This window comes from Bufo gargarizans, chromosome 4 (assembly GCF_014858855.1).
Source record: "Bufo gargarizans isolate SCDJY-AF-19 chromosome 4, ASM1485885v1, whole genome shotgun sequence".
Classification (NCBI taxonomy): Eukaryota; Metazoa; Chordata; class Amphibia; order Anura; family Bufonidae; genus Bufo; species Bufo gargarizans.
In genome coordinates, this window is record NC_058083.1 from 538,792,514 (window position 1) to 538,807,895 (window position 15,382).

General features: G+C 47.8%; 1 protein-coding gene across 1 annotated transcript in view; it reads left to right on the forward strand.

Moving 5' to 3' along the window:
- The first annotated feature begins 1,881 nt into the window (after positions 1-1,881).
- The window catches only part of LOC122936058 (gastrula zinc finger protein XlCGF26.1-like), a 31,351-nt gene continuing 17,850 nt past the window's right edge, over positions 1,882-15,382 (forward strand). The window contains exon 1 of the mRNA XM_044292059.1: positions 1,882-2,020. Within this exon, the coding sequence (XP_044147994.1) occupies positions 1,954-2,020 (67 nt within the window). The 5' untranslated portion in view covers positions 1,882-1,953. The remainder of the gene's footprint in view (positions 2,021-15,382) is intronic.

Genomic DNA, 15,382 nt, shown 5'->3' on the forward strand with positions numbered 1-15,382 from the left:
AGGCCCTCAGCATATCCTGGGCTGGTGCCTTCTCACTTCTGTCTCCACAGACTCCTGACTATGACCTCCCCACTCCCTGTCTGGGCCTGGACATTTATACTAGGGGCTCCCTATCTCCCTCTAGTGTCTGGGAGGCTAAATTACACCCAACTAGGCCTGATAAACATATGACAGGGGAAACATAGCATGTAAAACACACAGTAATTTACATTAAATGCATAGATAAATACAATATCACTGTCCCTTGCGAGTAGAAGTAACACGCTACCCAATTGACCCTTGTGTAGTGCCCACTCCTACCTAGTGGGACACTACACTATTCCCCGAGAACTCTCTCCCCGACCCGCTAACTCCTCGGCCAGAACTCGATCTGAGTCCGACACCCGAAGCAGATCAGCCGCCATCACTGCTTTCAGTACAACGATGGCTTGACTACCTGATGTGTCACCCCCAATTCTTCATAGATTGTAAGCTCTTGCTAGCAGGGCCCTGACTCCTGGCATTTCAGCTGTATATTAGCCAGTTACGTTATGACGTCTTGACTGTACAGCGCGGCAGCATATGGTGGCGGTATTGAAATGATTATTATTATTAGAGGACATTACAGGAGGTAGAAGAGGAGAGGACTGCAACTCCCAGCATATCCATCCTGAGTTTATGTGATAGCAGATGACATTACTGGAGGAGGTAGAAGAGGAGAGGACTACAACTCCCAGCATTTCCATCCCGTTATTATGTGATATCAGAGGATATTACAGGGGATGTAGAAGAGGAGAGGACTACAACTCCCAGCATGTCCAGTCTGTTAGTATGTGACATCAGAGGACATTACAGGAGGAAGTAGGAGAGGACTACAACTCCCAGCATTTCTTTGTAAGTAAAGCAGTCCATCACTTCCATAGGTTCTCATCCTCTGTGCCAGGGGTCAGCAAACACAGGCACTCCAACTGTTGTTAAAACTACAACCCCCAGCATGCCCTGATAACTTCAATGGGAGTTCTGAGAACAGTCAAGCAAGTGTGCATACTGGGAGTTGTAGTTTCACCACATCTGAAGCCCTGAAGTTTGCTGATCCCTGTTCTTTCCAAAGCTCAGCCCCTCCCCATTGATCACATGACTGTGACATCATCACAGGTCTTTCCTGCAACGTCTACTCTGCTGAGCTCCTCCCCTTCCCCATTGATCACATGACTGTGATGTCATCACAGGTCCTTTCACAAGCTGTTTCACTCTCGGGGCTGAGCCCCTCCCCATTGATCACATGACTGTGACATCATCACAGGTCTTTCCTCCAACGTCTACTCTGCTGAGCTCCGCCCCCTTCCCTATTGATCACATGACTGTGACGTCATCACAGGTCCTTCCACAAGCTGTTTCGCTCTCGAGGCTGAGCCCCTCCCCATTGATCACATGACTGTGATGTCATCACAGGTCCTTCCTCCAACGTCTACTCTGCTGAGCTCCGCCCCTTCCCCATTGATCGCATGACTGTGACGTCATCACAGGTCCTTCCACAAGCTGTTTCGCTCTCGGGGCTGAGCCCCTCCCCATTGATCACATGACTGTGACATCATCACAGGTCTTTCCTCCAATGTCTACTCTGCTGAGCTCCGCCCCTTCCCCATTGATCACATGACTGTGACGTCATCACAGGTCCTTCCTCCAATGTCTACTCTGCTGAGCTCCGCCCCTTCCCCATTGATCGCATGACTGTGACGTCATCACAGGTCCTTCCACAAGCTGTTTCGCTCTCGGGGCTGAGCCCCTCCCCATTGATCACATGACTGTGACATCATCACAGGTCTTTCCTCCAATTTCTACTCTGCTGAGCTCCGCCCCTTCCCCATTGATCACATGACTGTGACGTCATCACAGGTCCTTCCACAAGCTGTTTCGCTCTCGGGCTGTGGTCTCGGTCGAGGTTCTCTCTCTACATTGTAGTACAAACAGCCCATGGAGCGGCACAGAGGTGAAGAGGAGGAGCTGCCCCCGGCCGCCAAGATGGAGGCTCCTCTCCCAGGTAACAGGAGCTGTGGATGTTATATGGAAGAACAAAAGAGAATGTAATGCGAGTGAGTGGAGACTGACACAGTATAAGCTGCTCATGGTGCTCGGTCACAGATCACTCGTGTTGAGCGCGAATATTCAAATAACAATTTTTTATCGCGAAAATCGGCACTTCGAGAATCTATATTTTCGTTTTTTTGACTAGTCGTCATTATTTCCATCTGAACAGCTGATTCCTCGCTGCTTCTTGCCTGTGGCCAATGACGTCACCATGTGTTCACTTCAGATGGGAAAAAATGACGAATAGTCTAAAAATCTAATATATAGCGCTATATTCTATAGTGCTACATATTAATTTCTGACCCAGGCCTATATTGAGCGCGGAATATTCACATAATTGCGTGATAATTACCTTGCCGATTTTCGCGTAAAAAAAAAAAGAACGTTGAATATAACGAATATACGAATTCCTGAATATATGATGAATATTCTACAAAATATTAGGAATTGTAATACGAGCTCTTCCCCACTACTGGTCACACAGCAGGGTGTACTGGAGGGCACAGTCATACTGGGTGGCATCTCCCCCCTCTCTATGATGATGCGGATGTACGAGCGCTCGGAGAGCGGACACAGACACTCTGCTCAGTCAGACACTACAGATAGTCACAGACACATCCGGCCTCCGCAAAAGGGTGGAAAGTGAAACCAGGCAATACTTCCGCACCACAGTAACAGGATTTTTAATGGTTAAAACCTTCTGCAGCGTCTTATCTTCTTTAGCAGCGCATTCCGAAGCACAGAGATAACATCACTCTCTCCATGTCAGACTCTGATGAGGGAGCGGCTTGGCCTTGTAGATAGATCTCCCCACATCCTGCCAGCGGGCTCAGTAATGTTCCACATGTGCACAAGATGGAGGAAATACTTATACAAACTGGATTCTCATCCCTCACACCCCTATGGCATGGTGGAGGTCCTACCGATACTGGATATCCTCCTGTGGTGGAGGTCCTACAGATGCTGGATATCCTCCTGTGGTGGAGGTCCTACAGATGCTGGATATCCTCATGTGGTGTCGGTCATACAGATGCTGGATATCCTCCTGTGGTGGCGGTCCTACAGATGCTGGATGTCCTCCTGTGGTGGCGGTCATACAGATGCTGGATATCCTCCTGTGGTGGCGGTCATACAGATGCTGGATGTCCTCCTGTGGTGGCGGTCATACAGATGCTGGATATCCTCCTGTGGTGGAGGTCTTACAGATGCTGGATATCCTCCTGTGGTGTCGGTCATACAGATGCTGGATATCCTCCTGTGGTGTCGGTCATACAGATGCTGGATATCCTCCTGTGGTGGCGGTCATACAGATGCTAGATATCTTCTTGTGGTGGAGGTCATACGGATGCTGGATATCCTTCTGAGGTGGAGGTCTTACAGATGCTGGATATCGTCTTGTGGTGGAGGTCATACAGATGCTGGATATCCTTCTTGCGGTGGAGGTCATACAGATGCTGGATATCCTTCTGTGGTGGAGGTCATACAGATGCTGGATATCCTGTGGTGGAGGTCATACAGATGCTGGATATCGTCTTGTGGTGGAGGTCATACAGATGCTGGATTTCCTTATTGCGGTGGAGGTCATACAGATGCTGGATATCCTTCTGTGGTGGAGGTCATACAGATGCTGGATATCCTTCTGTGGTGGAGGTCATACAGATTCTGGATATCTTCTTGTGGTGGAGGTCATACAGATGCTGGATATCCTCCTGTGGTGGCTGTCATACAGATGCTGGATATCCTCCTGTGGTGACGGTCATACAGATGCTGGATATTCTCCTGTGGTGACGGTCATACAGATGCTGGATGTCCTCCTGTGGTGGCGGTCATACAGATGCTGGATATCCTCCTGTGGTGGAGGTCATACAGATGCTGGATATTCTCCTGTGGTGGCGGTCATACAGATGCTGGATGTCCTCCTGTGGTGGCGGTCATACAGATGCTGGATATCCTCCTGTGGTGGATGTATTACAGATGCTGGATGTCCTCCTGTGGTGGCGGTCATACAGATGTGGATATCCTCTTGTGGTGGCGGTCATACAGATGCTGGATTTCCTCCTGTGGTGGCGGTCATACAGATGCTGGATGTCCTCCTGTGGTGGAGGTCATACAGATGCTGGATATCTTCTTGTGGTGGAGGTCATACGGATGCTGGATATCCTTCTGTGGTGGAGGTCTTACAGATGCTGGATATTCTCCTGTGGTGTCGGTCATACAGATGCTGGATATCCTCCTGTGGTAGCGGTCATACAGATGCTGGATATCCTCCTGTGGTGGAGGTCATACAGATGCTGGATATCCTCCTGTGGTGGCGGTCATACAGATGCTAGATGTCCTCCTGTGGTGGCGGTCATACAGATGCTGGATATCCTGTGGTGACGGTCATACAGATGCTGGATATTCTCCTGTGGTAGCGGTCATACAGATGCTGGATATCCTCCTGTGGTGGAGGTCATACAGATGCTGGATATCCTCCTGTGGTGGATGTCTTACAGATGCTGGATGTCCTCCTGTGGTGGCGGTCATACAGATGCTGGATATCTTCTTGTGGTGGAGGTCATACGGATGCTGGATATCCTTCTGTGGTGGAGGTCTTACAGATGCTGGATATTCTCCTGTGGTGGCGGTCATACAGATGCTGGATATCCTCCTGTGGTAGCGGTCATACAGATGCTGGATATCCTCCTGTGGTGGAGGTCATACAGATGCTGGAGATCCTCCTGTGGTAGCGGTCATACAGATGCTGGATGTCCTCCTGTGGTGGAGGTCATACAGATGCTGGAGATCCTCCTGTGGTGGCGGTCATACAGATGCTGGATATCCTCCTGTGGTGTCGGTCTTACAGATGCTGGATATCCTCCTGTGGTAGCGGTCATACAGATGCTGGATATCCTCCTGTGGTGGAGGTCATACAGATGCTGGATATCCTCCTGTGGTGGAGGTCATACAGATGCTGGATATCCTCATGTGGTGGAGGTCATACAGATGCTGGATATCCTCCTGTGGTGGCGGTCATACAGATGCTGGATGTCCTCCTGTGGTGGCGGTCATACAGATGCTGGATGTCCTCCTGTGGTGGCGATCATACAGATGCTGGATGTCCTCCTGTGGTGGAGGTCTTACAGATGCTGGTGTCACATCTGTGACAGGTCCCAGAAGGTCTAAAACAGGCATCCTCAAACTGCGGCCCTCCAGCTGTTGTAAAACTACAACTCCCACAATGCCCTGCTGTAGGCTGATACCTGTAGGCTGTTCGGGCATGCTGGGAGTTGTAGTTTTGCAACAGCTGGAGGGCCGCAGTTTGAGGATGCCTGGTCTAAAAGATTATCTGCTCGTTAGTGATCTGACAGCCTCTTTTGGTTTCACTTTGTCTGTGTGTTGCTGGTATGTCCACACCTCCTGTTCAGGTGTGGATCATGTGACCTTTACCTACCCTATTTAGTCTGACTTTACCCATCACTCCTTGCTTGGGATAGCTTTATTTGGTCTTGGAAGAGCTGGAGTGTGGTTCGTGTTGAAGTCCTGTTCATCTTTCATTCTCTGAAGTTAAGTGTTCCGCTTGTCGTGTTTTGTACCCCCCCCCCCCCGGTTGTTTACTAGGCCTCAGCGAGATGCTAGTTCCTTCACCAGGTAAAGAAACGTGTGGTCTCTGCCCTGTCATTATCTTTAGGGCATCTGAGGTTCATCAGGGTTTTCTAGGTTCCCGTGTATGGGTATCTCTACCATCGAGAGGTGCCCATATGGATAGGAGTTAGGACCAGGAGCAGGGTTTTATAGGTGGTGACCCTTTTCCTTCCCTAGCGGTGAGGCCTAGTGTCTTTTCCCTTCCTTCTTGTTGTCTTTTGGTGTTCTCCCCTACTAAATCCGTGTCATTATCCCAAGCCCATACCGCCATTTTTGTTCTGATCTGTGCAGCTATGGATGCTATGACTGCACTGGTCGAACAGCTGCAGAATCTGACTTTGGAGGTAGCAGACCTCCGCGCAACGGTCTTGCAGATTCATAGTCCACAGGCTGCTGGTTCCGGTGGTGGGTTCCAGGCCTGCCCTGAACCGAATGTAGCTCTCCCGGACAGGTTTTCTTGGGGTAGTGACAATTTTATCTGGTTCAGGGAGTCATGTAAATTATACTTTAGTCTGCGTCCATACTCTTCTGGGGATGAGTGTCAACGTGTGGGTATGATTATTTCATTGCTTAAAGAGGACGCCCAATCTTGGGCTTTTTCTCTGCCGACTGGATCACTGTCCCTCCGGTCGGTAGATGAATTCTTTAGAGCCTTGGGTCTCATCTACGATTACCCGGATTGGATCTCTCAGGCCGAGACCAAGTTACGGAGTTTGCGGCAGGGAGAACGTTCTGCGGAGACCTATTGCTCTGAATTTAGGAGATGGGCTACCGATACTGAGTGGAACGATCCTGCTCTCCGTAGCCAATTCTGTCAGGGTCTCTCTGAGAAACTGCAGGACGCGTCATTGGAGTCATTGGAAGCAGCTATGTCCCTTGCTGTATGTCTAGATAGATACCTGAGGGAGAGATCTAGGGGTCCTCACCTTCAGGACGTACTGTCCAATAAGGGTGCTGCTTCCTTTGACACTTATGGTGGAGAGACACTGGTAGTTGCGCCTTGTGATGACCCTATGCAGTTAGGAGGAGCTACTCCTGGCAAAAGCTTGGGTCATGTGAAAGGAGTCTGCTTTTATTGTGGCAAGAAGGGACATTTTTTGAATATTTGTCCGTACTTGCAGCATCAAGGTGTAAACAAAAAGAAAAAACCTTTTAATCCTCAAATTACTATTGGTAGTGTGGATGGGGAGCAAGAAAACCTACATTTGTGTTTTACTGGTAGTATCCATTTTCTCCTGACTGCCGAGGTGGCGCTAGAGTCCAAAACTATGATAATCGAAGCATTTATCGACAGTGGGGCAGGAGTTAACTTGATTGATGGAGAGTTTGTACTCATTCACGGGTTGACTACTAATGCATTAGAGAAAAGTATTTCTGTCTTTGCAATTGACTCAGCACCTCTCACCCAAAAATGCCTGTTGCAGGTAGTGAATGACATTCATTTAAGAGTGGGTGATTTGCATCAGGAATCTATCTCCTGTTATGTGTTGGTGGGTCTGCCTGCTCCGTTGGTGTTGGGCTTACCATGGTTAAGCAAACATAACCCTAACATCGATTGGCAAACAACAGATTTTGGATTGGAGTGATTTTTGCATGGACAACTGTCTTAATGCATCATTCTCTATGGTGACCACTAAAACTGTACCCTCGTTCATTTCTGAATTTGCGGATGTTTTCTCTGAGAGTGGTAATCAGGAGTTGTCCACACTGGGAGTATGACTGTCCCGTCAATCTTATTTCCGGAGCTAAATTGCCCAAATCTCGGTTGTATAATCTTTCGGAACCCGAAAGAAAGGCTATGCGAGAGTATATCACCGAGAGTTTGTCAAAGGGACATATTAGACCATCCAAGTCCCCAGTGGCTGCTGGGTTTTTCTTTGTAAAGAAAAAAAGGATGGTACCCTGAGACCATGCCTGGACTTCCGTGAGCTCAATCTTATTACCGTCCGTGATCCTTACCCCCTTCCTTTGATTCCGGATTTGTTTAGTCAGATTGTCGGTGCCAAGGTGTTCTCTAAATTGGATCTGAGGGGGGCAAGGAGGGGGATGAGTGGAAGACCGCATTTAATACCCCCTGAGGGTCATTTTGAAAACCTGGTCATGCGCTTTGGGTTAACCAATGCTCCTGCGGTTTTTCAACACTTTGTCAATGACATCTTTCATCATCTGTTGGGGAGGTTTGTCGTTGTATACCTTGATGACATACTAATTTATTCGCCTAATATGGAGACTCATCAGGATCATGTGAAACAGGTGTTACAGATCCTAAGAGAGAATAAGTTGTATGCTAAGATGGAAAAGTGTGTATTTGCTGTACAGGAAGTGCAATTTCTGGGTTACCTGCTCTCATCCTCAGGTTTTCGTATGGATCCCGATTTTTCTCTAAAAAACTCTCTACTGCTGAAAGGAATTATGATATGGGGAATAAGGAATTCCTGGGCATTAAGTTGGCGTTTGAGGAATATCGGCATTGGTTGGAAGGAGCAATTCACCCTATTACGGTAATTACGGATCACAAGAATCTGGCCTACCTGGAGTCGGCTAAACGACTGAACCCAAGGCAGGCCAGATGGTCATTGTTTTTCACCAGATTTAACTTCATCGTCACTTACCGCCCTGGGGTAACTATGGCAAAGAGGATGCTTTGTCACGTAGCTTTCCTGGGGGGGTGACTCTAATGACCCTAGTCCAATTTTATCTGAAGGGGTAGTCATATCCGCTCTTTATCCTGATCTCGAGGCCAGGGTGTTGGAGGCACAGGAAGATGCTCCGGACTCTTGTCCTCCGGGGAAGTTGTTTGTTCCCTCCGAATTACGCCACCAGGTGTTTGAGGAACATCACTGTACGGTGATTGCTGGACACCCTGGGAGTAGATCGATTGTCGATCTAATCTCTCGCAGATTTTGGTGGCCGGGGTTGCGTAAGTGTGTTGCGGACTTTGTGTCAGCCTGTGGTACCTGTGCACGTGTTAAGGTGACACATACTGGGCCTTCCGGATCTCTGCTTCCATTGCCCATCCCGTCCAAACCTTGGACCCATTTGTCCATGGATTTTATCACGGATTTACCGAATTCTCGGGAAAGACTGATTCTGGTGGTTGTCGATTGTTTTAGTAAAATGGCACACTTTATTGCATCACCTAGTCTACCCAATGCTAAAACTCTTGCACAGGTGTTTGTCGACAACATCGTGAAACTACATGGCATTCCCTCTGATGTGGTGTCCGATCAGTGGACTCAGTTTGTTTCCAGATTCTGGAGAGCGTTCTGTACTCGTCTGGGTGTACAATTGTCCTTCTCTTCGGCTTTTCATCCTCAGTCGAACGGACAGACGGAGCGCACTAATCAGAATCTGGAGACTTACTTGAGATGTTTTGTTTCAGAGAATAAGGAGAGTGGTCTTCATTTTTGTCGTTAGCTGAGTTTGCTATAAATAACCGTAGACAGGAATCCACTGATAAGTCGCTGTTTTTTGGGGCATATGGGTTCCATCCACAGTTTGGTAAATTTTCTGGTGCTCAAAATTCCGGCATTCCTGAGGAGGAACGATTTTCCTCTTCTTTGTCTTCTATTTGGCGGAAAATCCCAAATAACCTGAAAAAGATGGGCAACAGGTATAAGCTTGGGGCTGACAGGAGATGTATGAGTGGTCCGGACCTGAGAGTGGGTGATTCTGTGTGGTTGTCTACAAGAAACATTAAACTTAAGGTACCTTCTTGGAAGTTGGGCCCAAGATTTATTGGTCCATATAAGAACACTGCCATTGTTAACCCTGTAGCCTTCCATCTTGAACTTCCTCAGGCATTGAAAATCCATAACGTATTTCATAAATCGTTGCTAAAGAAATGTGTCGAACCTGTTGAGCCGTCCTCCTTACCTCCCGCTCCTGTCATGGTGGACGGCAATTTAGAATTTTAGTATTCATGGGGGGGAGAACAGAACTGGATCGCACATCCACAATGCTATGCTTTGATCTAACTCGCTTATCAGCGCTATAATAAAGTGTACAGCCCCCCATACTGCATGCTGTACAAGAGGCACAGGTGGTTTTAATCACACAGGATTGCATATAGTGGTCATTGACCTGTAGCTCCTGATAGCAATGGACATGCTGTGTTAGACAGCTGTTCACATGGTGCAGTACTGCGTGGTGGCCTTTGTTTTTGTGGTGCTGTTCTGGTGGGTTGGTGGGACCCAGTGCCATGGGTGGCATCGTCAGACAGCAGGGTTGCTGCTTTGACTCCTGGGTCCCGCCGCCTACCAGGGCATTACCGCTTTGTCACCGCACTGCGCTGCGCCTTTTTGTCAGAGTAGGTCCCACTCAAAAGAGGCTTCCTTGGCGTGGTGAGTGGGCTTATGCCTTTTGATCAAAATGTACACTAATGCCTCTTGTACAGCATGCAGTATGGGGGGCTGTACACTTTATTATAGCGCTGATAAGCGAGTTAGATCAAAGCATAGCATTGTGGATGTGCGATCCAGTTCTGTTCTCCCCCCCATGAAATTTAGAATTTTAGATCAGCAGGATTGTGGACTCCCGAATTCTCCGGAGGTCCCTCCAGTATCTCGTTCATTGGAGAGGGTACGGACCAGAGGAGAGGATGTGGGTTCCAGCGACCGATGTTAATGCTAGTCGTCTGGTGAGAGCATTCCACAGAGCTCATCCTGATAAGGTTGGTCGTGGGTGCCCGGAGGTCACCCGTAGAAGGGGGGGTACTGTCACATCTGTAACAGGTCTCAGAAGGTCTGAAAGATTATCTACGAATTTGTGATCTGACAGCCTCTTTTGGTTTCACTTTGTCTTTGTGTTGCTGGTATGTCCACACCTCCTGTTCAGGTGTGGATCATGTGACCTTTACCCATCCCTATTTATTCTGACTTTACCCATCACTCCTTGCTTGGGATAGCTTCATTTGGTTTTGGAAGAGCTGGAGTGTGGTTCTTGTTGGAATCCTGTTCAGCCATCATCCTCAGAAGTTAAGTGTTCCGCTTGTTGTGTTTTGCATCCCCCCCCCCCCGGTTGTTTACTAGGCTTCAGTGAGACGCTAGTTCCTTCACCAGGGAAGGAACGGGTTGTCTCTGCCCTGTCATTATCTTAAGGGCATCCAAGGGTCACCAGGGTTTTCTAGGTTCCTGTGTATGGGTATCTCTACCATCGAGAGGTGCCCATACGGATAGGAGTTAGGGCCAGGAGCAGGGTTTTATAGGTGGTGACCCTTTTCCTGCCCTATCGGTGAGGCCTAGTGTCTTTCCCCTTCCTTATTGTTGTTTTTTGGTGTTCTCCCTTACTACATCCGTGACAGCTGGATAGCCTCCTGTGGTGGTGGTGGTGGTGGTCATACCCATGCTGGATATCCTCCTATGGTGGTGGTGGTGGTGGTCATACCCATGCTGGATATCCTCTTGTGGTGGTGGTGGTGGTCATACCCATGCTGGATATCCTGCTGTGGTGGTGGTGGTCATACCCATGCTGGATATCCTCCTGTTGTGGTGGTGGTCATACCCATGCTGGATATCCTCTGGTGGTCATACAGAGGCTGCATATCCTCCTTTGGTCATACAGAGGCTGCATACCTTCTTTTGGTCATACAGATGCTGGTGCAGTGGCAGGTGTGGGGTGGCTCCAATGCTACGCTGGGTCCCCCGGACACCATCAAGATGTCACCACATGTTGCTGCTCTCCGGAAGGGATGGTAAGGCCACCTTGATGTGAAATAAGTCCAGAGAGTCAGGGACTGCAGTAACGAGTGTGCGTCTTTACTGGAGGAATTCAAGTGTGGAACAATACAGGTGAGGCATAGGGCTGGCTTCTCCAGTCTCCTCCCTGAGATGAGGCATAGGGCTAGCTTCTCCAGTCTCCTCCCTGAGACGAGGCATAGGGCTGGCTTCTCCAGTCTCCTCCCTGAGACGAGGCATAGGGCTGGCTTCTCCGGTCTCCTCCCTGAGACGAGGCATAGGGCTGGCTTCTCCAGTCTCCTCCCTGAGACGAGGCATAGGGCTGGCTTCTCCAGTCTCCTCCCTGAGATGAGGCATAGGGCTGGCTTCTCCAGTCTCCTCCCTGAGATGAGGCATAGGGCCGGCTTCTCCAGTCTCCTCCCCAGGACGAGGCATAGGGCTGGCTTCTACAGTCTCCTCCCTGAGACTAGGCATAGGTTCGGCTTCTCCAGTCTCCTCTCTAGGACGAGGCATAGGCCTGGCTTCTCCTGTCTCCTCCCTGAGACGAGGCATAGGGCCGGCTTTTCCAGTCTCTTCCCTGAGACGAGACATAGGGCCGGCTTCTCCAGTCTCCTCCCTGAGACGAGGCATAGGGCCGGCTTCTCCAGTCTCCTCCCTGAGACGAGGCATAGGGCCGGCTTCTCCAGTCTCCTCCCTGAGACGAGGCATAGGGCTGGCTTCTCCAGTCTCCTCCCTGAGACGAGGCATAGGGCTGGCTTCTCCAGTCTCCTCCCTGAGACGAGGCATAGGGATGGCTTCTTTAGTCTCCTCCCCGAGACGAGGCATAGGGCTGGCTTCTCCAGTCTCCTCCCTGAGACGAGGCATAGGGCTGGCTTCTCCAGTCTCCTCCCTGAGACCAGGCATAGGGCTGGCTTCTCCAGTCTCCTCCCTGAGACGAGGCATAGGGCTGGCTTCTCCAGTCTCCTCCCTGAGACGAGGCATAGGGCTGGCTTCTCTAGTCTCTTCCCTGGCAGAATATGGAAAGGTCTGAGCTAGCTGTCCCTCTCTCTCAGATGACCGGTACCCTGGCCAAAGAATGGTGGTTCAGTTCTATTTTATTTGCGGAACGGACATACGGAAAAGGAATGCATATGGAGTAACTTCTGTTTTTTTTGCGGACTAATTCAAATTAATAGTTCCGCATATGGTCCGCAAAAAACCCTGGAACGGACACAGAAAGAAAATACCTTGTGCGTGAGCCCTTAGTCTTGGCAGTGCCAGTTTTTTTTGCACCCTCCACTTTCTCTATATGTGCTATTTAGGGTTATACAGAAGACATGGGAGGAACAATTTGGGGTTCTTCTAATAGCATCATCTGGTTGGGGTTACCTGGATAGACAGTTATTTATGACCAGGGTGGATTTGATTTAAATCACTAGTCAGTAAGGCTTGATGTAAATCATAGTTTTCTACAAACCGGATTCCAAAAAAGTTGGGACACTATACAAATAGTGAATAAAAACTGAATGCAATGATGTGGAGGCGCCAACTTCTGATATTTTATTCAGAATAGAACATAAATCACGGAACAAAAGTTTAAACTGAGAAAATGGACCATTTTAAGGGAAAAATATGTTGAATCAGAATTTCATGGTGTCAACAAATCCCCAAAAAGTTGGGACAAGGCCATTTTCACCACTGTGTGGCATCTCCCCTTCTTCTTACAACACTCAACAGACGTCTGGGGACCGAGGAGACCAGTTTCTCAGGTTTAGAAATAGGAATGCTCTCCCATTCTTGTCTAATACAGGCATCTAACTGCTCCATCGTCTTGGGCCTTCTTTGTTGCACCTTCCTCTTTATGATGCACCAAATGTTCTCTATAGGTGAAAGATCTGGACTGCAGACCGGCCATTTCAGTCCCCGGACCCTTCTCCTACGCAGCCATGATGTTGTGATTGATGCAGAATGTGGTCTGGCATTATCTTGTTGAAAAATGCAGAGTCTTTCCTGAAAGAGATGACGTCTGGATGGGAGCAGATGTTGTTCTAGAACCTGAATATATTTTTCTGCATTGATGGTGCCTTTCCAGACATGCAAGCTGCCCATGCCACACGCACTCATGCAACCCCATACCATCAGAGATGCAGGCTTCTGAACTGAGCGTTGATAACAACTTGGGTTGTCCTTGTCCTCTTTGGTCTGGATGACATGGTGTCCCAGATTTCCAAAAAGAACTTTGAATCGTGACTCGTCTGACCACAGAACAGTCTTCCATTTTGCCGCACTCCATTGTAAATGATCCCTGGCCCAGTGAAAACGCCTGAGCTTGTGGATCTTGCTTAGAAATGGCTTCTTCTTTGCACTGTAGAGTTTCAGCTGGCAGCGGCGGATGGCGCGGTGGATTGTGGTCACTGACAATGGTTTCTGGAAGTATTCCTGAGCCCATTCTGGGATTTCCTTTACAGTAGCATTCCTGTTTGTGGTGCAGTGTCGTGTAAGGGCCCGGAGATCACGGGCATCCAGTATGGTTTTACGGCCTTGACCCTTACGCACAGAGATTGTTCCAGATTCTCTGACTCTTCGGATGATGTTATGCACAGTTGATGATGATAGATGCAAAGTCTTTGCAATCTTTCGCTGGGTAACACCTTTCTGATATTGCTCCACTATCTTTCTGCGCAACATTGTGGGAATTGGTGATCCTCTACCCATCTTGGCTTCTGAGAGACACGGCCGCTCTGAGAAGCTCTTTATACCCAATCATGTTGCCAATTGACCTAATTAGTGGTAATTGGTCTTCCAGCTCTTCGTTATGCTCAAACTTACTTTTTCCAGCCTCTTATTGCTACTTGTCCCAACTTTTTGGGGATTTGTTGACACCGTGAAAATTTGAATCAACGTATTTTTCCTTTAAAATGATACATTTCCTCGGATTAAACGTTTGATCCGTCATCTACGTTCTATTACACATAACATACTGACATTTGCCGTCTCCACATCATTGCATTCAGCTTTTATCCACAATTTGTTTAGTGTCCCAACTTTTTGGGAATCCGGTTTGTACATAAAGACTAATTCTTGCTGGTATAACTTATAATATGCAAGTAGATGAAGATTTTTAGAATAACAACTTATCATATTAGTTTGATTCGATTGATTCTGCATTCATAGGTTTGTAGAAGTTAGGATTAAGGTCTTTTTCTCAACTCTGTTCATGTTATAACATTTTTGCTGTGAAGAAGAGGCCTGTGATCTCTGCTGAGTCCAATTCAGTTTTGAGAACTGCAAAAGTAAACCAAGCATCTGTGATAATATCTTGTAGGCAGAGAAACTGCCCAATAATCTTACAAAAACCTCTGGAAGCGCAGGACATTGTGAATGGATTCATGGGATTTATTTACCCAAAAAATTACACATATACAGTGGTCCCTCAAGTTATAATATTGATTGGTTCCAGGACGACCATTGTATGTTGAAACCATTGTTGTGTTGAGTAATGAGAAAATGAAGATTTAAGAAAAATAAGCAGATAACTAAGACAGATAAAACAAGTCTTTACATATAACAGTCTGGAGTAGCTGCTAACTAGCTACTAATGCAGCTATTTTACCAGAGAAGTGGACAAGATTCGTTGGGTCTGAGTCTGAGACATTGTATGTTGAAAATATTGTATCCTAAGGGTTCACTGTACAGCCTTATTCTACATAATTAAAAAACTAAATTTATTTCATGATGGTAATATATTTTCCTCAAATAGCATTTTATATAAAAAAAAATCCGATTTAAATTAAAAAAAACCGTTTTTTTTTTTAAATCATTGATTTTTTATCCACCCTGTTTATGACAGACCCTTGTGTCCCACCAGACAGGGAGGATCTGTTATCTGAGGACCTTCCCCATCCAGGATGTTCTCCTTACAGTTTGGAATTGGAGCAGCCAGTCTTAAGTGAGGATTGTGTGATATGGTGATTTCTACTTTACTAACTACCAGAAAGAAGGGAGCGTCACACAGTACCTTAGAATAGGAGATGTCT